The sequence below is a fragment of the Dermacentor variabilis genome, chromosome 4, assembly GCF_050947875.1.
Source record: "Dermacentor variabilis isolate Ectoservices chromosome 4, ASM5094787v1, whole genome shotgun sequence".
NCBI classification, from domain to species: domain Eukaryota; kingdom Metazoa; phylum Arthropoda; class Arachnida; order Ixodida; family Ixodidae; genus Dermacentor; species Dermacentor variabilis.
This window is the reverse complement of record NC_134571.1, coordinates 46375422-46401132: the sequence shown is the minus strand read 5'-3', so window position 1 is coordinate 46401132 and position 25711 is coordinate 46375422. Positions and strand designations below refer to the sequence as shown.

Genomic DNA, 25711 nt, shown 5'->3' with positions numbered 1-25711 from the left:
ATGAACGCGTAAGAGATTGGATTCAAGTATCCTCGTCCTCGTGACCTCTCTCTCCCTTGTGCGACACTGAAGTTGAAGTGGTTTCGTTTCTTCTCTGTTGCGGCCCTGTTTGCAAAGCTGATTGATGGGTGGATGGATAGGAGGAGGGGCCAGAAACCAAGAGCTGAAAGCGGGTCGGGAAAAGGCGTCCTCTGGTGGGCCGTTCAGGCACTCAATAGGCCCTAGACTGACGGGACCTCCACCGCGGTGGAACACGGTCTATAATCAAGACAACATCGCAGCTCTTCAGAAAAGAGGAGGATGTTATAGAAAAATAAAGTTTGAAAGCGCTGACTCTCTCGTCGAACTCACTGGTTGTGCGTCGCTGCATCGGTACGTGTATGGGATATTTTTCTCTACCTATATATGTATATTTTTTTTAGAAACAGTGAACTGTTCGAGTTTCATGCGCCGTTTCGAGCATACGAAAGCAGTCTCCACAGTTGCCGCATGTCCGGGAGGATACCATGGCGGCGTTGAAGTGGTTGCGTTTTCGGTTGAAGTGGAGCTGGGAATATGGCCCGAAATTTTTGTGGATATTTGTAGTCGCTTTCACTATGCATCTGGCATTTAAAACTGTATCTCCCTATACTCGATAGCAATCATGAAGCAGGACAGATTCTGTCATCTATACAGGTCTTACCCCTTTTCATTTTTTTTTCTCTACGTCTTATCGCAGAGTTTATGCGCCGTAGTGACATACAAAGGACAGTTTGTTGAGGAAGAATGAGCAGCAAATAATGACATCTATGACGGAGTCATTTAGCGTGAAGTCATTTAAGCTCAGTCTGGAATAAAAATAACATAGCTGAAGCAAGGATCGCCACATATTCACGTTGTTGGTTGGCAACGTCCGAGTGCGGAGCTCCAGGGTGACTTGAGGGATTCCAACAACTTCCACAAAATGTAACGAGATTTAATTAACAGCACGAGCTCTCTCGCGGTCACCGCACGAGTCGTCGCCGTCATCGAGCTGCCACAATATATATATATATATATATATATATATATATATATATATAGAGAGAGAGAGAGAGAGAGAGAGAGGAGTTGGACTTTGAGCTGAGGCAGAGCATGCGTCTTGCGCGTCGTCTGCAAATCGAATTTCGTAATTGATGTCCCAGTCGCTACAACTTGTTTCAAAAGACGCGGAATCAGATGCCCAGGCCGGTGTTCTCCTTTTCAGATCATTTCATTCGTTGCTGGGATACCACGAACCACGAAACAAATGCTAACTCAAGGCAGAGATGTATCTCGCGAAGCATCTATCGAACTTCGCGAGTTACGTCTTAATCGAGTAAAAGGCGAGCAACCGACGTCAAACCGCGGTCGTTGTTTGTCGCGCTGATAAGTCTTAATTATTTCACTCCGCTTCCGGCGAGTGCGCAACAGAACCGAGAGCAAACAGTAATGCGTAAGACGAGTTGCCGCGTCGGCATTTTGTGCCACGTGCCCTCCTGGCAAGAGAAAGACGACTACATATAGACACTACCTATGTTTTGTTTTTTTTTGTTTTTTCGTCATCGCCCTTCCTCGATCTAAATGGCAGTATCAATCTTCCGCACGAGAATGTCACTCCTAGGAAGGGGCACAATTTCTGAACAAGAGCGCGTTTTTCTTTTACGAGGAACAAGACTGAGGGGAGAGCCTCGTATGTAACCTGTACACCTGTTATTCTCATAAAAAGCGCGGCGCATCATCGGTACCTTCAGAATTCAAGCAACGAGACATTCCCATTAGGAGACACTAAACAAACGAACGCCACGGAGACGGTGACAGCCGAGGTGAGGTGACCGAGGAAACGGTTGCGAAGCGGATCGCGCGCTCCCTTGTCTGCACCGCGCGCGTGTGCATCTCGAACGGAAATCGGAAAGTAACAAGGCCCCCGGTCCACGCGACGCGTTCGCCTTCTCCTTCTGGCGTGCGCTTGCTCGGCCTATGCGGTGCGCTCTTTAACGCTGGCGCGGCGCAGGGAAAACGCTCCTCCGACCGGCTCATCAATCAAGCGAGCCCTTTCCCGCCAACTCTCCGGAATTGGCCTGTCGCTCGCATCTGTTATCTCCTAACTTTTCCATTTCTGCGCGCGCGCGCGCAGGGCCGCGTGGCTTTGGTTACGTGAACGATGCTCGCCTCTCTGCTTCCTTCCCTGCGCTGTCTGTATCGACTTCCCATTCCGGTCGCGCTCTTCTTTGTTTCTCGCTCGAAAGCCGAAAGCCCTCGCCCTTCAATCGTTCTCTCGCAACTTTTCTCATCTACGATGCGATCACCGTTTCTTGTTCTTTTTTTTTTTTTCCTTTATTACCTGTCTCGCTTGCCCCCACCTCCCTTCACTTTCTTTTATTTCGGCGCAGTGATTAGACTTCGCATTCGAAGCTACCTCTGCAGCCTGTCGTTATTTCCTTTGTTTTGTTTTACATTTGCATGCTTACATAAACTCTGTTTGCGAGCGCCCATGTACACTCGCTTGAAACGCGAAGATGCCATTATGGGCTTCAGTGTATTTTGATCAATGGTTAAGTACCTTTAAGTGTTTGTTTCCATTTGGGTCCTTTTGTTTCCCTACCGATCGTCATGTTCGCTGTTGTGTCTCGTACGGTGATCGTTCATTTGCATTGATTCCATTGCGCTCGCTTAGGTTTTGCCACATTTAGCCCAAAGATTTCGGGATTGCACAGACAAACAAAAAAGAAAGAACAAGCTCTCGAAAAATATCAAGAAAGCTATGTAGTAGAAAAGTACTTTTATTCGCGGATGCGTTTTCTTTTTTCCAACTTACATAGCGTGTATCATGTTCTGGATGGAGCACTGGCTACAAATACAGCTCAGTGAGCAATTGCTGGAACGTGGGCGTATTTGTGGATATTCCTGTGGCTGCACGATACTTGTGTCGCGCATCTATTAATTTGCTAAACTCATTCGTCAAAATCAGACAGGCACAGTGTCACGCGACCACGTGAGCTTCATTATGTGCACACTGACGTTGTCCTGTCACTGCATGCCCCCTCTCTCCGCGTTGACATTTAACAGTAACACTCGACGACTGATCGATTACCAGTGCGCAAGCAAAAACATTTTTTTTTTGTACCTCGATGTACACGCGGCAAACATTAGCGTTTCACTGTCGTGATTTTTCGGGCATAAAAATGAACAAATAGAATAAAAGAAATATTGAGCGGCGGTATTCTTCTGTTATTCGTCTTATCGGTAATATATGCCACCGTCTAAGCTGAAGTGCTTTAACCTTTGTTATTCTCAATTATATGCTTCTTTTCGAAGCCATGTGTTACTCGATCAATAGCTTTCACATATCATTTTTATCTTTCTGGAAGGAACTCTGCATATATGAGTGACCGGATAGTAGCTGCATTTAAGCGGTCGATCCGTAAATGCATTGGATCTGTGTTTGGTACAGACTGCAGTTAAAAAGTGATACGCTATAATGGGGAATGTAATTACACTTAGTGACGATGGAAGTAGCTCTTCAGAAACCATTCTGCTAGTTCCGAGAACTTCACTGTGTGCAGAAAACATATGGTAGATCTTGAATAAAGGTTGAACTGAAAGAGAGTGGAAAAAGAAAAGAGAAAAAAAAAAGCTCTCGTTCTAGATGGCGTTTACTTGCTGTAACATGAGTAACGACTTACGAGACGAACATGAAAGTGTACGCGGTCTATGAACGGAATCAAACGACGGGTTCGGAATTCGTCGCGACGTCCTGGGAGGGGCTCTAATTGTGGAACGCCGACGGAAAGCTTTCTTACTTTTGACGCGAGTACGACCGCAAACGTGCATTTCATTATGACGTGTGCGTGCGAAACTCCCCGGCCCAAGCCCATTAACTGAAACCAGATGCTCTTATTCCCTGTCGCGCTGCACAATGACGGGCACGAAATGTGACTCCGAGAAGATCGTCAAGTCGCCACTGAGAGGGCACGGCATAGGTTTAAGAAGAGATAAAACAAAACGCTATATCGAATTATGAACCCCTCCAGGCTCGCTGTTGTGCAGCGTGCAGAAATCCACCTTCGTTCCCCCTTTACTCTGGATAGTTGGTGTCAGATTCGCTTTCGATCTCATTTCTGCTAATATCACCTGACTCCGTGCTGCGGCAGCGCGTCAATGCAAAAGGGAATCGAGTAACCTCGTCAGCCGTTGTTCTATAGCTGCTCCGCATGTCGCATGGAAGGGTTTGTTCCTTAAGAATATTCATTTTTCGTGCTTGCTGCGCCGTGAGTTGCAAGTACGTTGCTGCATTTCGTCGTCCACGTACGCGGGCCCATTAAGACAGGTGTAACCGGAGCAAGCGAGCCTTCTCCTCATTTCTGCGTGTATACGGCCGATCGAGGAAAGTAAGGCGAATCCTATAGAACAAAGACGAAACACAAGCATAGCAAGTAAGATCTTCGTTGCAGAAACGAGGCTTTGTTCTCGAGTCTGTACATGAAGACAGTTATTCCTGCAGAAGCTGACGCTGACGCCGAGCTGGTTGTTCAGCTTTAGCTTAGTGGCGCGGCGACTTTTGCGTCTTCCAGGGCGCGTTGCGACATTTGGGAGGCGCGTATGCACTTGGATTATACTTAACGGTCCGGGAGAGAAGAGGGCGGTGCCTTGCAATTCCTCTTCGTCTTTTTGTACTTTTCTTTTAAAACGTTCGCAGATTGACAGCGAATGCCCAACATCCATCAAACAGGGAGCGGGGAGGGACCCCCCCGCGAAAAACAACTGTGCATTCAGTTCTCTCGGATTACCGCTATAGGCGCCGTATTCGTCGCCCTTTCTCCGGCCTCGCGGCTAGACGTCGATTTTCCGGCGAGCCTTGTTTTCTCTACCGAACCGCCCATGAGCGAAGTGGGATGGGATTTCGTATAGCCATTCTGCTGGTGTCGTTTTATTTGTTTTACTTTTATTTTTCCTTTCTTTTCGTGGCGCGGGCTTCTCTCGGCTCGTGTTAGCTTCCAATAATACCCAGAGCTGGAGTCAAACAGGAAGGCCATTGAGAAAGTCAAAACCGTGGCGGCAAAATCTGATCGATGCGCGTGAGTGCGAGTCATGTGTTGAGAGAGCAAAGCCACGCACGCCTCTCCGCGCGTATATTCAGCGCTTTTGACCAATTCTCCCTTCCTGCCGTATTCGGTTCTTTATCGAAACTCGCACGCTCTTACTGAGCTACGCGCCGCTGCAATAGGGCGCGATGGATCAATGAGACGGAACGGGGCCTCGGCATATACGAGGATTATTTCCTTGGCTTTTCACGCTGCTTGACAGATTCTTTCTGAGAGCGTTTCGCGCGGTTTTTGAGCTCGCTCGGCTTGGCGCCTTGAATGATCGCGCTGGGATCACCTGGCATCGCGCTGGGATCGCAGGGTCACCTGTACGGAACCTGCACTCGGCTGTTTTTATTGGATGTCTCATTGCCTGGACCAGCGTAAAGCAAAAAGAAAATTCCCAAATCGGATTTACCGTTTTTCCCCCGATAAACGGCCAGCCCCATAACTGAAAGGCCCTGCATCTTCACCGTGACGTTCTGAGCAAAACGTTTCATCTTCATTGTCCGAGAAACCGCTACCACACCACGCGTACGTTTTTAGCTTGTTGGCAGTGACCGTTTTGCACCGGATTGTCACAGTTATCGGTTTCTCCCTTGGCGCAAAACGCCGTTATTGAACCAAGTCCCCTGCAGAGACACGAAAAGCGATTCGTGCACTATAGTACACTACTTGAAGTACACCGGCTTAAGAGACCGTTTATAGTGGCCCTGTGCATCCTCCCACACGCACTCAGTGCTCCCTCTCTTCCTCTTTCTATTCCCTTTTCCCCTACCCCAAGTGTAGGGTAGCAAACCGGGTGCTCGTCTAGTCGACCTCCCTGCCTTCCTGTCCTTGCCCTCTCTATCTATCTATCTATCTATCTATCTATCTATCTATCTATCTATCTATCTATCTATCTATCTATCTATCTATCTATCTATCTATCTATCTATCTATCTATCTATCTATCTATCTATCTATCTATCTATCTATCTATCTATCTATCTATCTATCTATCTATCTATCTATCTATCTATCTATCTATCTATCTATCTATCTATCTATCTATCTATCTATCTATCTATCTATCTATCTATCTATCTATCTATCTATCTATCTATCTATCTATCTATCTATCTCGGATACCTGCGTTGCAACTTTTTTCAAGCAGAGGTTGCAGTTTTGAGTAGCGAAAGAAAAAGAACGTTATGGTCTGTGCATCACTTTTTCAAATGGAACGTTGCACTTCGCACATGAAGGGGCGGGGGTATTCTGTAAGTATCTACTTAGTGGAGTGTCCGTTTCAAATGAAATTATGGGGCTTTACATGCCATAACCACGATCTGATAATGAGGCACGCCATAGTGGGGGACTTCGGAAATTCGGACCACATGGGCTTCTTTAGAGTGAATCTAAGTGCACGGGTGTTTTCGCATTTCGCCCCCATCGAAATGCGGCCGCCATGGCGCGGATTCAATCCCGCCACCTCGCGCTTAGCAGCCCAACACCACAGCCACTAAGCAACCATGGTGGGTAACATGTCCGTTTCGTATACTGTTGAAATGCTGATTGGCTGAAGACGTTTCTCTCCTTCTGCATAGCCCATCGGATAGAACAACAGCTGTTCAGGTCAAGTATACTTCACCTAAGACGCTGGAAAAGAAAATTGTGCAGGTAAAAATGTACGGATTCGTCTCGCACTATATTATACCTTTCTTATACGCACTCACGATTGCATTATTCTGGTTATCACGTATGCGGAGCGCTGTTCTGGCCATATTGACGAATCACGAAAAGGAAAATAATTGGAATCGAAACTATATAGATATCCCGACTTTGGTCTTGCTGGTAATTGAATACTGTGCCTTTCGCACTTATTTGAAGCATGAAAGTCAAACACGTCTGTTTCTTCAGTGCAGTCATTCTCGCTGCCCAAACGGAACATTGCAAGGTGGTTGACATGCTTACAGGAAGAAAGGGGTTGTATTGAGAGAGAGGGAGAGAGAGAGAACAAGCATTTAATAAAGCGAATCAGTGAGAAAGAGTTCTTTCTTAACCCAAGGCGGGTGGCCTCCTCAGTCCAGATAGCCATTGGCCCTTGCTGCTTCCCTGCCCTGCAGCAAGGCTCACCAGCTTTCGCTGGTCCTGCAAGTCCGGGCTCGCAAGCATGGCCTCCCACGATTCTTGGCGGTCTTCTTCTGTGCTTTTGTTTTCGGTTCTTGATTGAGCTTCTTGGATAGCAAAGAAAAAAAAAAAGACGTACTGTGGCTTTCACAGGGAAAAGAAAGACAAAATTATTGTGCGCTATTTGGTGTCGTTGCATAAAGTTGCACCTGTTTCTTCCTGGACAAGACGTATTATTACATTGGTTACTCTGCACAGCCAACGTACGTTATCCAGGCCGTGGAAATATACCCGTGGATATACTCTGAACACGCCACCAAAGACAGTATAGGTCTGCGGGTGTTCAACACGCCACATTTTCGACAGGACGCAACCCCCTTTTCGCTTTCTTTCTTTCTTGCTTCCTCTCGGACAGCTTGGATGCTTGCGTGACGGCTCTGGTATACCAGAATCGCGACAAGGTCACGCTCGTCCAAATCCTGGACACGCGACGGGCCACTGGCATTACGCGCACCGTATACACTCTGCTATATACGCTCGCCTCAGCATCTTCCACCACAGCGGAGGTCCATTTGTCAGGTTGGGCGCGCTGCGGCGGACCAGCGACGGGTCAGGGCCCGCAGTCATCAATCTTTCTCGCCCTCCTCGAGGAGTAGTAGCCCCCGCGAAAGTCGCGCAGGTCGACTTTTTGACTTCCACGAGGAAGGGGGGACGCAACGCGGGGTCGAGCCACTCGCTCGCCTCAGTACGGACTCGTGTTTCCGCGCCGAAAAACCACGTACCGCGGTACGTGTATAGCGAGCGACAGGAACGCCACCTCGCGTTTCTCCACGGAACTTTTGGCTATGCGAACGCTGCTCCGCGCTTCCGTTAGGAGCTGCGCAGCCGATGCGCGTTCGACCATCGCCCTGTCTGGGGCGGAATTTAAAGCGATTGAGGGACTGTCTATACGCGCGCGCTCTGTCTCGCAGAAGAGAAGGAATCTCCAAAGCGACGTGCGCGCGTCCTCTTTCCTCTTCGTTTGACGCGGAGCGCTCGCGCCGCAGCCGCGATTTGGGCGGAAGTGTGTACTCACCCGGCACGTTTCTTCTCTCTTTTTTTTTTTTCTCCGGGGCGAGGGCTGATAAATTGTCTCGATGTGAAGTGGAGAGCGCCGCGGGAAAAAACAAAACAAAAAGAAAACAAAGCGAAAGGACAAGAAAACGGAAGGCTGAGAGTTTGACAAACGCTTCCGCGATTTGAGCCTCTTGCGGGTCCAGCCGGCGAGTCCTTGCCTCGATGGCATCCGGACGTCTCAGCATAGTTCCAAGTGCTCGCGGACGTGCCTCTTTTCCGCTTTATTATAACTTTTTTCTTCAGCAGCGATCGTGCTTAAGAAAAGATGCGGTAGGTTCTCGTTGCTGAGGAAAGAGAAAAAAAAATGCGTCGAGAAAAATCATCTGACGGCTAAAAGAGAGATAGGGGGAGAGGGAGATACGGGCCGAGAAAGCTAGGTATACCTTGCGGCTCCGAACCTTCTTGTCGGGGTGGTCCTGCGCGACATCAAGCCCGCCGCAGCGCATCACGGCGGCGGCGGCAGAATCTGCGAATGCTCAAAGCAACGGCGCTTTTTCTTCCCATTTTGGCACGGTGGATAAGAAAGCGACTCGGTCCGAGGGTTTGTGCCGCACCCGCTTCTAGCTGGTTGAAGATAAGAACGAAGGAGAACCATTAGGAACTCGGCTTCGTTTCTTCTCTGCATGCATCCCCTTCCTGGAAACGATACTCTTCGGGTATATATACAAGTGTGCGTCCAGACTCCGCGGAGCAAACTCCTCGATGAAAGACAGCATCCCTCGCGATTATATCGCTCCTTGCTTTCTTTCTTTGGTTCTTTCTTTCTTTCTTTCTTTTCTTAGCCGCTGCTAATGCCTTGCCTTACTTAAACATAAGTTCAGCCGTGGGCTCGTACACTTGATCGTGCATCTCCCGGCAAAACACTCTTCATGCTAGCGAGAGAGGAAAGAAACCGCGCGAAATGGTGCGGCGCTCGAGATTTCGATTATGCAAGCGTCACTATACAGAGGCGCGTGTTTGTTTACAGCCACCACCCCTCCCCCTCCCCAGACTCCGGCATCATTTGTTCAGGCTATAGCTTTGACGTGCTTTATTCTTTCATTTCATTTCCCAACCGTCCGCCCCATTAGACACCCCCCTCGGGTTTCACAGAGCGCAATCAAATCGAACAGCTAGTCCTTGTTTTCCATTCATTTCTTCCTCTAGAGAAGTGCCGTGCCCGCCGCTTCTCTCTCTTCGCATTCCCGATCGGCATCCTTTTAACCCGAGCTTTCTTCGCTCCTTGTTATCAGCGCCGAGTGAATTACTTTCCTTCTTTCCTTTCTTTTTCTTCTCACTCAGTGCGTTCAGTTGTCGTGAGCAGTCGGCTTTGCGCGTCGCGTTTTGTCCGCTGCAGTATATGCTGCTGTTGTTGCTGTTGCCGTTTTTGCTACAGTGCTTCTTATTTTGTCATGCTTTCGCTCATCCTGGCACGATCACGCGCTCGCCTCGCTGAGTCCTCGTCGCGGGAGCAAAACCGATTTATTAATGTCCTCCAGGGCGGACCGACGCTATTCTTCTTTTCTTTTTCTTTTCACTCATTTCGAGTAATCATAATGCGGTCCCGTTTGTCCTGTCCGTCCCATCCGCTACCCAGGACCGTGTCGGAAGACCCTTTTGTTTGTCCGCCCGTGCGGAATTGGACAGAGCACTAGAGGAGATGTGGGCTGAGGATAAGAAAGAAGAGGTTGCACAGGGGGTTGAGGGGGGTGACACTCTAATTACTCTCACGCACCGAGTGTGTCGCTGAGATGAAACGAAAATTGTCGAAGCAAAAGGGGCGTCTGGGACGAACGATCACTTTTTGTTCTTGAAAGCGAGAAAGTGCACAGCGCGAGCTCTCGCGTTGCAAGCGAAAGCCTGATTTGAGCAAATAAGCCCCTCGGTCTGACAGTTCTCTCGCCTGCGAGTCTTTTTTTTTTTTTTTTTTGGTGCGCTGAAATCGTCGCGCGTCGCGTATGTTTATCGTGCACGCCCTGTTTGGGGCTTATTCCTCGTACTTATTCCTGGTATATAGCGCATACGGCTCGTTTCCTTGCTAATTAGCTGGAATTGATGAAATCTAGAAGTTCCCGGTCAAGAGAGATCTTGTTATCGCGGCATATGTAAGCCTGTTCGCAAGGTGAGTAAATTCCTGAAGTGTAAATTCCTGAGTAAATTCCTGAAGTGCATATGCAAGTTCGTGGGGACCAGAAAGCATCTGTATTGAATATGTATCTGTTCGGTTTTGGAAAACAAAACTAATTGGAAAGAACATTTGCGTTGTTCGCCAGTGCCATTTGGAATAAACGTATATGCTAGTACAACCCTTACGTATGCTTTAAACGCGAGCACATTGAGGAGCCTTATGATACATGCGACTCAAAGAACTTGTGTTTATGTTTGAAAACGCGAATGTGGAAAACATTAGAGTCTTCAGCTTCGTAGCTTCTAAGGATGGAAAGTTCGGTGACGGAATGGATTGGCTATCTAAATCACTCATCTAATAAAAAAACAAGAACAAAAAATAGGTAACAAAAGAACAAGATGCCATAGAAAACAAAGACATGTACTAACAAGAAACAGATGTGAAATGAAGAGAAAGAAAACGATAAGAATCGCCTGCGCAGCACTCAAGACGCTAGCATCTAATTCGCGTTCAGTCAGCGAACTAAAGAGTAGTTCGGCACTCGTCCTGCAAGGTTATGGCACAAGAACAACGTTGCCACCGACAACATGAACAAGAAGAAAAAAAGGCATATGTACTATACTGCTTACAATGAAATAATTACGTCATTGTCCAATGGAGAATCCCGTAGAGCTTTGACAGCTAATATCCGTTTAGTGGTACCCTACCATTACTTAGGTGCTTTCTACGTATAAGAAAGGATGCCACTTTAGTGCTTTGAAGGCGATTGCGAAATGATTCCTCACAGCTGATTATATTGTGGGCGATACGATAGCGTGTCGTATCGCGGCATTTGACACTGAAGCATAAGCCACGGTTCCCGTAACGTTTGCCAACGCTCTCTTTTAACGTACCTATCTCGAAAGAACAAGGCTCCTATCCGCACACACATAAAACAGGAAAGTTATTGCCCTAGCACTGTTCTTAAGAGTAGGTGCCAGCAGATCGTGATGACGGACATTTTATTAGCAAATGTGGCCTGCCAATGACAAAGGATACTCGTGAATTAACAGAAAAGCTATGTGAATTCGGCCCCAGATAAAGCACCACGCATGCGCAGTAAAAAGAACGCCGTTTTTAACCTATGCACAGTCTTACGCTCGCTTGCATACGTACGCTATTATAGAAGTATCTATAGTTGGCAGGCAGCTTCCTCGCTCTCGGCGGCAAGGAAGCTGCTGCGGCAAACCGAAATGTATGGTGCCTTCCCGCGCATTTTGTCGTTCCCGCGTGTCTATAGTGTTGGCGGTGGCGTAATCTCAAGTTTCCGAGACACGGTACGAAGCGCTCGCTCGTGTTGTGAGTGAGAGTTCGTGGTTGTCGAGTGAGACCTGTTAATGTTCGCCTCAGAGCGCATGTTTACATCAATAAAACTACGAAACTTAATTCGTGTGTAGTCTCTTTGCTGTCGCCATCAATGCTCCACCTTTTTGGTGAAACTGACTTTTCTTATGTTTTTTTGGATCAGGATCAATATCCGTACTTCTTACACGTTTGTCTTTAATTTGTGGGCGCCGGCTGTAGCTGACCGGCTAGGTGCGGTCAGCTATGGCGTCCAAGATTTACGGCGACGCAACACAAGCAAATATCGGACGCCGTGAGCCACGTCGATGCGTTGCTCTCGGTGCGATCTGCACTTCACGCGCTGGCCCCCACCACCGCGCTAACATGGCCCGACCTTCTTGCGATTTGTTTATCCGTGCTTACTAACACGATATTATCCACCCGAAATGCTATGCCAATTTTTGAAGTAGTTTTCTTTTAGTGCTGGAACTTTGAAACCTCGAATTAACGAAATTCGCGATTTAACGAAACTTTTCGCTCCAAGGTTCTGCTGTACTGACAAGTGATTAAAAAAAATTGAATAAAGCAAGAGCATAGACGAGTATTTGTGACGCAGAGATGCTCCTATTATGACGGAAAGCACTGAGAGACGGCTATGTAATGCGCGCGCACGCCAAGCGTGAAGTATGTAACGTGGTATAATATAGGATGTGAAACTAAACAAGAAGTACGGCGCGAAGGATTATACTCTTGACCGAAGAAAGAAAAGCACCCGTTGCTCTTGCTTCCGCATGAAACTACAGAAAATACCAGGTACGCAACCGTAACTACGCGCATAATTAAAAAAGGTAAGCAAAGTTTTTAGCAAGAAATCCTGAAGGACGGTAGAAGTCAGAAGGAGTGACGGTGGATTAACAAATCGCACGCACGTTTTATGCTCACGCTTTTGTATATCTTTTTTCGTCGTCCCCATAGTGCACCTTTCTTATTCTTAATCTTCTCTTTTTTCCTTCTTCTTCAAGCTCGCTGCTTTTCTGGGTGGTTTCGCTTTGACGCGCCGACGTCCTCGCTGAGAGATATGGGCGCAATTACGGGACAACAAAAGGGCCAGTTCACACTGCAAACAATCAACGAGGGGAAAAAAAGAAAGAAAAGGAAGAAGGTAGTGCGAGGGTCGTAAAAAAAACGTGACTGCAAGAACTCCCGGACAAAGGGATCTTTGCGACACCTCCCAAAACAATGGCATTAAGTGCAGCGCAGCGTAAATCTGAATCTGTCATAGCTGTCTCCTTTTCGTTGTCTTTTTTTTTCTTTCTCCTTTTATTTCTTATTATTGTGCCCGGGTTCCTTTCATTTATGTCTTCTTTCTAGCTTGAGTGGTAAGCTGTTGCGAGCGCTATACGCCTCTACGAGCATTGTTCTTTTCTTACCAATATGTTTCGTTTTTGCCGCCTCCACTAGCAAGACAAAGAACGCGAGGCACAACAGAATGCGTGGATGACTGAATGCGAGATCTGCCCGGCTGTCCATTAGGCTTTGCCTCTCATATACCGTGAGCTCCTGTTAGCTTAGCGACGTCCGATGAGCCCCTGGCTTGGAAGTTTGGTTTGTTGTGAACGCGGCGCTGAAAAAACAAATTAACGTAATTTGTATAACATGAGGCGCTGTCGGGAACCTGTCTGCTACACGTCACCGCATACGGCATGGGAATGGGACGGGGGACAGCTCTGCGGGAGGATAAGGCGTGTGGTATGGAAACGTCAGTCTGGTAAGCCAGCTCGGCTTCATTATGCGTGAACTATACGCGAGCGCATTGGCTCTGTTAACATGCCGTCGTAATGCCTTGGTGTCTTTTGCTTGATTCGCGAACGTGCTGTTGTCGAGTGGCGAAAACCGAACTTGCATCATTAAACGAGGGAACACTGGAAGGTTTTAATTGAAGTATGGGACATATTACTGCGCGTTGGTGCCGAAGGGGGGGGGGGGAAGGAGCAGGGGGAGGGAGGGACGGAGGGAGGGAGGAAGATGGAGAAATGAAGAGAGATAGATAAATGAGGTGGGAGTGTGGGAGGAACCTGAGGTAACCCTCAAATTGCGACGAATGTGTTCGTCTCACCTGATGACTACTGAAGTATTCGGAGCATTTTTAATTGTGTTGCATTCATATTAGATGTTACTATTCCACTCCACTGACATTCCGCTCGATTTTAGTCGCTAACCACACGTTTTATGCACCGCAGAGCTTTAGAACGCTATTTTTCACTACTCGGACAAAAAACTGATTGCAACTTTCTTTTTCTTTAGTTTTCTTTTGTCTATACGTTTACGGCTTCTGGAAACAATTTCAGATTAGCTGCTGTGTAAACTAACGACCGAATTTAAATCATAGTTAACACTCACAAACGGCTATGTCAGAATTGTTCATTCCAATACTTTTCTTAATTTCGTTATTTTATGCATCGTTCATGCAGTTCAACGTCATTGAAGCCGCATGACCTTAGCAAATGTCTTTCCTTTTTATTCTGTTCTTTTTTTTTGTACTTGAAAACTTTGAAGAAGTTAGGGGATAATTGCTGCAAATTATAATGACAAAGGAAATTTCATCTGGTGTGCCGGAGTTGCGAATTACCCCATATTGCTGCACTGGTAGTCTCACTGGAAGGCGGTAATACAACGTATTGGCGGTAAACTTGATTAAAAACGTTACCTTGCAAAGCTGGAAATGGAGAGCGAGCGGAATTGAGGCTCATAGAAATGAAGCACGTGCTCTTCAGTCCTTTCATCGGCTTCAACTCCGAAAGCTTTATTATGTGCAAACTTTATAAGCGAACGATATAAAAAAATGAAGCTTAGAAGTTACTGGGTAAAAAAAAACATTATGTGAAGATATGTATTCCACATCACATTGTGATACCAGAGCAGCAATACACACATACACAAAGACAAAAAAGAAAAGTTGAGCCGACATAGCAGTAAAAAAATTCTCATTGCGGTTTATTCCCCGGACAAGTATGCAAATTGGATCACTAAAGAAAAAATCTGGGCCTCTCCGATACGCATCGGTTGGCGCGGTGCAATTTTGATCATTTCCTGTTGTATTCTTAATTATGCGTGCTTTCTTTCTTCCACTTTAATTTTTTTCCCTTTCGGTTCCCAAGAACAAAAGACTCGTTTGGCTTCGTGTCCGCGACGGGCTTTTCTCAGCTTTCGGTCCATTCCGGTTTGAATTAAAATGGAAATGACGCGAGGGGGCCCATGACTGTACGGCCTCTACATTCCTGTACCTTTGAGCGGTGCTTCAGGTCCAATTTTTCATCAATCTTGCGGGCTCTTGTTTCATCCGCGCCCCTATATAACACGACGCTGCTAATGCCCCAAAAGTCCATGGCGCTTGGAAAAGAGGGGGGGGGGGGGCGACATGCCGGTGGGCCGAGTAGGAACGTCCAGAGCGGTCTTTTACTGAATTCAGAGCTTGTACGGCGCTGAGGGTTGGCCAGGGGGCACTGCGAGGGTGCATAAAGTTTCCTCAATTATAATTTTGTTCTTTGTAACGTACGAACTCTCGCGCGCATGTATAAGGTTCGGAGACACTTTATAAACGGTCGCTTTTATTTTTAAGGCACGCACCGTACTCTTCTATCGGACGCCAGCAGGTTCCCACGAAGACAAGATATCATGCTGTTTGTTCGTGCCTCGTTCCGGGCTATGACCGCTGTCTACGAAAATAGTTCTTTTCTTTTTTCAATGAAAGTGGCAACACAGTTCTGTGGAATCCTGCAAGGTTGAGGTAGTTTGATGGAAGGTAAAATTGTGGTCGACTCGAATGCACCACGAAGCTACAAAAGACGACATTTACTACTTGCCACTCGAATGCGGCACCGAAGACAGCGAAGCTCAGCCGCCTATAGTAGCGATGTTCTGGCTTGGCTTTGCATACACCTAACGTACGCTAAAGACACCTCCAGTGTCGTCACAGAGTCCATGACCGTCTGCCATAGCGATCATAAAGAAATAATTACTGTGGTCACGAGATAAACGTAAATACAAATAAACGTAAAAAGTGCACACTTATGCAGTGTTGTTTTGTTGTTTTATTTTATTTCATTTCATTTTATTCTATTTTATTTATTGTTCGATACAGCTGCGCTGGCCATCGACCTTCACAGAGGGGAATGGTTCGGCATTTGTTGGCTTTAATATACACGTTGCTGGGCTACATGGATCATACGTAGTTTATATTGTGGTGTAAAAGGCGCGAAATTATTTAAAGACGAAGCAAAAAAAGGAGGGGGAGCGGAGGGGAAGAATACAGGACCTATCCTGTCGTTCTTGCTTTTTTTGTTTTTCTCAAAACTTTCGACGGGTTATTTACTGCGTTAACAATTTTTCTTGACAGGACCACTGATTGCTCTCGGTCTGTTTCATTCCCAAAGTGACCTTGATTGTTCTTTTCCTGCAGGTTGCGAGACGACGGCGGCAGCGTTAGGGACCGGAACTTTTCGTCCTACGATGGAAGCCGGCTCAAGGATTCGGCTGCTTTTGTCAATGGTGAGGAGTACGTCGTGCTCATTTGAACACCGGTGGTGATAGAAGCGTACGTGATGGAGACATTGCAGTACACAGACACACCTACTTGTGGCAACCAGAGTCGGCGGTTGGCATTGATTTCCCGCCCGCCCAAATTAGTGTGGTTTGGTGAAGCGACAAAACATGTTCCATATGAATGCCAAGTTTTAGTGTCATTCGAACGCAGCAGAAGCGAATGAGGTGAATAATTGAATAATAAAGTGCGATAATTACGTGGCACAATAGCTAACATGTATAGTATACTACTAGCTATATCATGTAACTTCGGAATCTCCCCCTCCTTCGAGTACTTGATGTAGTACTTGCAATCGATTTATTTCGATGAGAGGTTCACGTACAAGGACGAGGACATGAATAATTTTGTGGAAAGCGATTGAGTTCAAAAAAAAAAAAAAACTCCAGCTACATTTTATTCCCTTTACTGAAAGAAAGGATAGACCAAGAGAGCAAAAAAAAAAAAAAACGTAGGGAGGTTAATCAGAGCAATGCATCCGATTTACTATCTTACAATGAAGAAAGGGAGCTAGAAAGGTCAGAAAGAAATGGAAAGAGGCAGAGATAGATCTAGGGAGAGCCCAGTAACATCGATCGTGCCCTCAATTTAGTATAAAGCGGTCGCAGAACGTTTCTTGTGCTCCGCTCCGCTCAACCACCAAGCGGAGGTGTGCCGACCGCCCGGCCATGCCGTCCGCTCAGCCGCGAGCGCGTGAGCGAGCAGAGCGTGCAGGCGCAGCTAGTGCGACGGACGACAGAGAGAGAAATAGAAGAGAGGGAGGGTAGGGAGGTTAACCAGACGCACGTCCGGCTTGCTACGCTGCACAGGCGGAATGGTTGTAGAAAAGAGAAAGATATATATATATATATATATATATATATATATATATATATATATATATATATATATATATATATATATATATATATATATATATATATATATATATATATATATATATAGAGAGAGAGAGAGAGAGAGAGAGAGAGAGAGCAGTTTCGCGCACATTTGAAGGTTCGATCGCACCTAGAAAAATGCAAAACGGCTGCCTCCACTGCCGAAGGTCTGCGTTTCTGCTCCGTAGACGCTTTGAACCTTTAAAGCTGCGCCTAAAAAAAAAAAAAGAAACGACGTTTGGGCAAAGGCTTCGTACCAAAAGCGCGGTAGCGAATATTACGATTTGTTGACTAGGGCACCAATGGTGTGCCAAGCACCTTCAACTTGCCTATTCTCGTGCAGCTTCGGCTATTCGCGTTCTGACTCGCAGCTGCGTGTAACAATACACCCGCGTTTCGTATATGTAGATAAAAAAACGAAAAGAAAAGAAACAGAAACACTGTTTGGCACCGATAAACTATGAACAGGCTATATACTTTTTGCTGTTGTCGGATCTTCCGCCAGCAGTTTGCTCAATAAGGTGGGCGCCCGCGGCGCACTCGTCGAACTCTCAGCTATAACCAGTGGCTGAAACTGATTCTTCCTCCGCTCAACCGCTGGGTCGAAGTGGGCGTACGCGAGTGTAGCGGGCACCAGAAAGCGTTCTGCTAAATATGCCTAATTTGTCCACGCACGGCGCCCGAATATGCCTGGCCGTGCGCTGTAGTGTGCACCAGATGTGTCTACAGAAAATCTCTAAAGTGTGTTAGAGCTAGCCGCAAATAGTATCTGCTTGTTTGGAAAGAAAGCAGCAAAAAAAAAAAAAAAGATGTACAAAACATAACGCTGGCTTACAATGCTGCGTCTGTCTCTGCTGGTCCAGTATCTTTTTTTCTCTTATTATTTTTGCGCTGCTTCCGTTCCAAACTATAGCCCAACAGCGAATTTCATTGAAGTATCTGCTCGCTTTCGCAAAGTATACATGGCGTGATGGTCAGAATGCTCGGCTCGAAAACGCGATATTGTTGGTTGAATTGCCGGGTCGGATTTAATTTTTGAAGTAATGTCGAGTAGCGGCCGAACGAGAACGTGCCGGTCACTGAACACAATCTGTCCATTACCATTCCCTAAAATAAAATGAAATTAGCCCATTTCCTCCTACATACCGCAAATACAGATGGCAGGACTACACAGATAAAAGCTGCACCTGTGCAGCATGACGAGCGGTAGAGCATCTCCCCCAGTCAGCATCGGAGGCCAGAAGAGACGCACGCAGCGAAGTGTATATACTCCCCAAGCATATCTACAAAATTTTATTCTTTTCCACCAAATGCTCGCTGTACTACAACTTCCCCGACGCGAAACTTGGCGCTCGGCCAGAACTGCCATTGGCGGCAACACGTACGTGTGCGGTGTGCTCGACCGCAGGCGGCCTTCCGGTGCCGGAGTCCAACGGACACGGGCCTCCGGTGCTGAACCTGTCGCAACACGGCCATCGCAACAGCGCGCCGCGGGACTACCACGACGGCGCGGCGGCCGACGCCGAAGACGACACCGAGGACGACACGGACGACAGGGACCCCGGTGCGTCTCTCCCTCTCTCCCCGTGTGAGAAAGGAAATCGCTCGGCACGTGTCTGCATCGTCACGGCAGGCATACGCCGCCGAGGACGGCGTCAGCTTTATAGGAGCGAACCCCCTATAAATGCCAGCAAGCTTTTCCAAACACGATCTTTAGCTAATGCTGTAGAGTCTTCACAGTTTCCCGCTCAGGCATGCGAAAGTTAGCTTGACGACCGGGCTCTCAGCCGCCTGCCGCGATGCCCGCACGCTCTGCCAATGTTTAGTGATTATTCTGATTATTCTATCAATAAAGCTTACTATAAAGTTAGCCTATGCCAATGTTTATAGGAACTTTAGTAATTTATTGCCGGTTTAAGAACGTCATACCATGCAGGCACTCTTTGAAGAATGCAGAAGTATGTAAGACGAGGCCTACTGACAATCTGACATATGTTTCACTTGGATACCTGTGCTCAGCTGCTTGTCAGGATTCCTTGCGAGTTAGTCTGCGAGCATAGGTATATAACCTCCGATGAAGCCCGGAGTGGTACGTCATTCGATGGTATGTTGATCCGACTGAACCCGGCAGAGGAGGCCATGACAAAGTGTCGATGAGCTTTTATAGCGGGAGCTGTTAAAAGTTGTGCTGCGCTCTGGCTATATGCTTACTCGCCGCTAAAATATCGTTTACTCATTGTTGCTCTCAAAAGTCGCGCCATGGAAGGGTGGTGCCACAGCGCTAATGCGACGCCTACGTGGAAAGTTCTTCCTATGTATTCTCGGCCCGGTGTCGCCTAGTGTTTGCGTGTCGTTTTCACCATGCGCAATGATATCACTGGTGTCGGCGCATATACCACGGCGGAAAACACATGAAATGCGTTTCGGCGGTATAAAAGTACAGCCGCCTGATCTGGGGGATTTCATGCCCAAAATACGTCGCAACTTCTCCATGCCGTCGCCATTACTACATGTCGTTGCCGCTTAGGTAGTAGCATAGAGAAAGAGCCGATTTGGCAAGCAACTGCCATAAGTACCTTCGCGCTTAGAACACTTCACTTTGGCCAGTGAACAGCCAGTCTGATGGTAGTATATTGGCGATATGGTGATAATTAGCGACTACCATAAGTGCCCCTTTCGTAACCGCTATGCCATACTCTCGCACAAGCTTTCGGTAATGATAAAGGTATTCTACGTATCCTAAGTATCCTGTCGGGCAGAATCGTTGTCCGAAGTGCACAATCTGGTTTCCACGCAGTGTTTTACGCTGTGCGGCTACCGCACAGCGAGACCTAGCAACACATATAGCTGCCTTGATCGCGCGATCTAGAGTCGCAGACATTCCGCGACTATACGCATCTTTTAAAATCTCCAAGGTGAATGCGCATCTTTTCATTGATCTGTCGTTCGTTGCTTTTTTTTCTTTTCTTCCTAAATGCTCGGTGTTAACAGAGCTTAGCGGCGCCGAAGGTAGCAGCAGCCCCGAGCCCCACGGTGGCGGTGGAGGCCAGGGCGGGCCCAGCATGGACGAGCGCTACGCCATGGATGCGGCACTGGGTCTCGGCGCCGTGTCTTCGATCGAGACGCTCCTGCGTAACATACAAGGCCTGCTCAAGGTGGCCGCGGACAACGCCAGGCACCAGGACAGGCAGATCAGCATCGAGAAAGGTGAGCGTGGTCGAGATATATACCTATCCACGAATGCTTGTCCTGGTCAGGTGGCACATCGGTTCAGGAAAGTTTGCGGCCACGAAGAGAGAAGTCGATTGTCTTTCACAGTATGCGGCTTCGTTGTTTAAACTGGAAAGAGGAGCCATATCAATTCGCAGTCGCGTCGTTAGCTACCCGTCCCCTTTCAATGTGGATAAAGAGAATGTACATTGCTATAATTGGTACACGTATTGAATAAGAAACTGGATGAAACGACAACTACTCTGTTGAGAGGCTCGCCGATGTAATCTGTCAGCTTAATTTTATTCAATGTCGATAAGGCACAAGTCCAGATTTCGAAAGAAAAATAGATAAACATCTTATTGAACCAGAAACTGTCGATGCGTCAACAGCCCCCCTAATGTTCAGAGGCCCGCTGGTGCGGATCCACCATGCTGAACGAAGTTTATGCTTCACCAGGTATCGACAGAAGCCGGCAGGTGTACTAACTCGTGTCTTAGCGTCCACACGCCTTTCATTATTAAACCGGAGAACCACTCGCGATGGCCCTAAGGCTGTGGCGTTTCCGCTGCTAAGTGGGGCACGACGTTATAGCGCGACCTGTGGCTGCCTTTGCGTGAAGTATAGAGCCGAGAGAAAGCGTAGGCTTAGGTTTCAGCACGTGTGGAAGAAACCGAGGTTATCAAAATACTCGAGCCCGGGGACTTACCCAGCGGCGTCGTTTAAGTGTCGTCTCGCTGCAACTCGATCTGGGGAGCAGAATGAAAGCTAAGATCGATCAATCCGTTAACCGATCAATAGCTCTGCTGAGTGATCGATCAATCTGTGCATGAATAAATCAGTCCCTATTCGAATGATCTGGTAAATGGACGATGGAAATGGTCGTGGGCACTGATCTCGAAAAGAAAAGTGCGTGCTGTTGGTCCATTCGAGTGATGTTTTGAACGCCGACATACCGAATTAACGAAACAATGAGAAAGCCGACTGAGTGAAAAACTAAAGTTTAGATCCGCGAAGCTATGCAAGCAGACGACCGATCGTCCTGCCTGCCGCGGCAACGACTGCGCTCCCGGCTTCAGGCTAGTGCGAGGGCGAATCAGAAAGTCCTTGCCCCTGTTTTATTATTAGCCAAAATAAGGCGCATACAGGTAATCACATATATACGTGCTATTCTACGTACCTTACAGTATTTTCCCGCATAGTTCCCACACCGGTTCATACATTTGTCCCGTCGCAGCAGTAAACTTGAGATGTCGCAGTTGTCAGTCAGCGAAGCACGCGGCCTGCCCGAACACTCATCGTCGTGCAAGTCTTTACGGCCTTTTGCGAACTTACAACACCACCACCTCACACTTCTCAAAGCGAGACACCTTTCCCCATAGGTGGGCTGCATTACCCTGGTGATTTCGATGGGCATTGGTCCCTTGCCTTACAGAAAACGAATCACACTTCGTTGCTCGTACGCCGTGGACGTGTGAAGCACAACCGCCATCTTCAACAATTGACAGCAGCGCCGTGCCGCGTAGCTACCCAGCATATAAGGCCGAGCCCGTCTAAGAAACGTCTACTGCTGGGAATGGATACCTCGCATTTACAGCCGTATTGTGGCTAAAAAAAAAGATAGGTGCAACGACTTTCTGATTCACCCTCGTATATAACCCTGCAGCACGTCGCTTTGCTGTTGCACGTGCACATGTCAAGCACAAACAATCAGAGCTTCTCAAGTCCATCCATGGCGCCCATCCATGGCGCATACAGTCCGAACGAAAAGTGACACTATTTAAATTACGCTTACACTGTCATTTCTAAGCGTTCCTGTCCTCAGTGCTACGTCTTTTTTTGTTTTGTTTTCGTTGTGTCACAGGAGAGGACGTGTGTTCAACTACGATATGACAGGAATGCGTCTTCTGACTAATGGCGCGCACGTTCGTCGAGCGGCGCTGAACAAGTCACGTTTCAAACTTTTTCGTATAGCCTGCAAATCGCTCATAAGGCGGCGACAAGCAGAGGTGTCTCCTTGCGCGGGCTTATAGTGCTCGAGATACGCGTCCGCACAGGGCGCGTTCTGCCGCCAGCACATTTCTCGGTGTCCCGGAGGGAGAGAAAGGAAATGTCGAAAGCGATCAAGAAGCGTACACTGAGGGCACAAGTCGCGACCGTCCATCTTTTCTTTCTTTTCCTCTTTAGCCCCTCTCGGTCTGCGGGACTTAGCACCACGTTTCCGCCAATAAAGCCTCGATTTGCATACTGCATAAAGCGGGGACACGCTCCGCACTCTGAAAGTCCGTGCAGTGCTAGCTGAGCCTCGTCTAATGACCGCTGTCCCGCACGGCCTCTTAGTTCTCGCGCCGCTTCCCTTTTCTCGCGTCTCCCTCGTTGCTCTGTCTCCTTCTTTCCTTTTCAAATTTTCCCTTCATCACTTTTTGACCTTCTTGCCTGATGCCCGCTCGACACGCTCTGCTGGTGGTGCTGGTGTATATGTGCCTTTCGTGTCTCGTTTTTTATGTTTAAGTTTTCGCGCTCAGAAATTCGCAAAGTGTGCGCGCGGAAACGGACTGGCCGGATGACGCCATATTGGCGAGCAACAATATATATATATATATATATATATATATATATATATATATATATATATATATATATATATATATATATATATATATATATATATATATATATACATATATACGCTTGGAGGAAGGCGAGTTGGAGATAGACAGGGAGCTAAAGCAGATATATACATATAGATATATATATATATATATATATATATATATATATATATATATATATATATATATATATATCCGCTTTAGCTCCCTGTCTATCTCCGACTCGCCTTCCTCCAAGCGTTTTATTTCGCTTCCTGACAGCTACGCAACCTCCGCAAAGCCTCATATTTACGTCGAATCGTGTTCAATTTTCTTTTCTTTCTTTCTTTCTTTCTTTCTTTCTTTCTTTCTTTCTTTCTTTCTTTCTCACACTCTTCTTTTGAGCAGTATTCATCTTTCCTTTCTGTATTTCCTTTTTTCTTCTTTCTTTTTCGTCTTCATTTCGTGGTGCGACCGTGTCAAGAAGCCAAAGCACCCACGAGCCGGGGCGGAAATGACGTGGGGCGAATTTACGAGCCACTGCGGGGGGTGAATCTGGCAAAGGCCAGCGGCGCCTTCCGGAAATGAAATGGGCTTAGCCGCTCTGTCCCCCGACGCGACCGCTATTTGTCGCGTCACTTCCGGTGTCAATCACTATTTCAGCGCCCCCTTGTTTCGGACCTCTGTCTCGGCGGCGGGCGTATATAGGGTCCGCCTAAATGCTCTCAATGTCGGTCTGTTTGTGAGCAAACTGTCGCGGTTCTTTCTTTGAGAATGTTCTTCTCTAAATGCGTGGCGCTTCGCAGAATGTCGGCATCTCGTCTACCCTTCGGCGGGAAGTTTTCGTGTGTGTATGTGTGTGTGTGTGTGTGTGTGTGCGTGTGTGCGAGGACTTGTAGTACCCTGGAACTCATCGAACTTCTGCTCTGAGGGCATCTGTTCTTGTTACGAACATGCTCTGTGCCACCGACGCTTAACAGGCGAAAATGAAAGGCACGCATGTGCAACTCTGCTGCACTCAATTAAACTGAAAAAAAAAAATAGAAGGCTTTGACACGGCAGCACAATTAGCGTTTCGACTGCATTTAGTTTCGATTTCCCCTTTTAAAGATATTAATCCTATGACGCTTATAGGGAGAGCCATCTACTCCTTGTCACCTCAAATGAGTAAAACGAATAAACGCCGACCGTATCGCTTCTAAACGCGCAGTTGAAAGGGCGTTGTTATTTGTATGGTGCTGTAAACAAAAGGTTTACATATGTATCAGCACGAAGATGCAAATACATACGTAAACAAAAAGTGTTGCTCTTACGGCTTTAAATAAGGGAGGTCGTCTTCAGAAAGCAGTAGGTGGGAAGAACCAAGGCTCGGTAAACGGAACTTTTGTTTGCCATTTCAGGCGACTACTCGAGGATCCGCAAGCTTATGCAGGGGATATTCAAGCGCAGTTTCTTTACGTGCAGGAACTGGAAGGCAACACTGCCCTCCACGACAACCAAACGAAATAAGTTAGCAGAATCCTTGCGAGAACGAATTAGAGAAACCATGAACAGCACGCTTTGACCACTGGCCGGCAGTCAGAAACCGATCATTGTGAATAATAATAATAATAATAATAATAATAATAATAATAATAATAATAATAATAATAATAATAATAATAATAATAATAATAATAATAATAATAATGCGCAAGAAAGGGAAGGAAGACGGAAACAACGATCACCACGAGCAAGAAAGAAGTTAAGCAGTTGAACGTAAAGGCCAGGAATTCGGTCATTCCTGTGTGTGCACGCTTCTCCGATCGCTTCCGGCCTTTTCGCCGCCGGTCTCGCCATGGGAGACGAGGAAGGCCTGCCTTCGATCAGCAGGAACAAACATTGCTGCGTTTTTTTTTTTTTAAAGGATGGCGCGGTTCCGGCGCGTCTGTTTGTGAGCCACTCCCAGCACGATCACCGACGCCCCGCTCTAGTCCCTTGTGGAACGGGGCACGTCATCTGACTCTCCCCTGCACCTCAGCGTGCCGGTTGTTGCCTCGCTATCCGGCTTCTATCTTTGTCCTCAAGGCCTAGTTTTCTTCCTTCCATCTCTGCTTCTTCTTCCCCTCTCTCATGAAGGAGTGCTCACACGACGTTTTCGACTTTGCAACTTCTATATTTAGTTCAAAGTTCTCAACCTCGACGCCCTAGGAAAAAAAAAATACCCGGCAGTTCTCAGATTGCCCTAAATAATTTACTGTATTATCTTCTCTACAATCAGTGTGGGCGTCGTTTGCAGGGATGTTATATGGATCGTTTAGTAAAGCAATGAACGGGGCTAGTCGGTGGACGGTGGCGTAACACTAAGCGCAATGCAATCATGAATGTATGGATTGCGACATCAGGACTCAGAAGGTGGTCGCGTGGGAGCAAAATATCACGACTTTTTGGCACCCACTCCTGCGGCTCGCTTGATCGCTCGTTACACTGCTACATCTGCATGGTCACGCAAGGAGTTGAAGCAGCATATCAGACGGCCAAGCGAGCAGGAGCGAGTGCCAATCCTCCTGCTCTCACGTGGCCACATTCTCTGTCATGACGTCACAACACATACATCTCCCGAGAAACGAAACCGAAAATGGTTGTAGAGAAGTAATTATAATAAATATTTAGGGCGCCCTGAGGTCGGCCAGTGTTGATTCTCTGGTGTTGAGGTT

At 47.2% G+C, this 25711-nt stretch overlaps 1 protein-coding gene across 1 annotated transcript in view; it reads left to right on the top strand.

The window, feature by feature from the left end:
- Positions 1-25711, top strand: part of LOC142579052 (dachshund homolog 1-like) — a 252665-nt gene that overhangs the window by 166144 nt on the left and 60810 nt on the right. The window contains exons 6-8 of the mRNA XM_075688875.1: positions 16196-16284; positions 18623-18778; positions 20206-20421. Coding sequence (XP_075544990.1) covers positions 16196-16284; positions 18623-18778; positions 20206-20421 — 461 coding nt within the window. The remainder of the gene's footprint in view (positions 1-16195; positions 16285-18622; positions 18779-20205; positions 20422-25711) is intronic.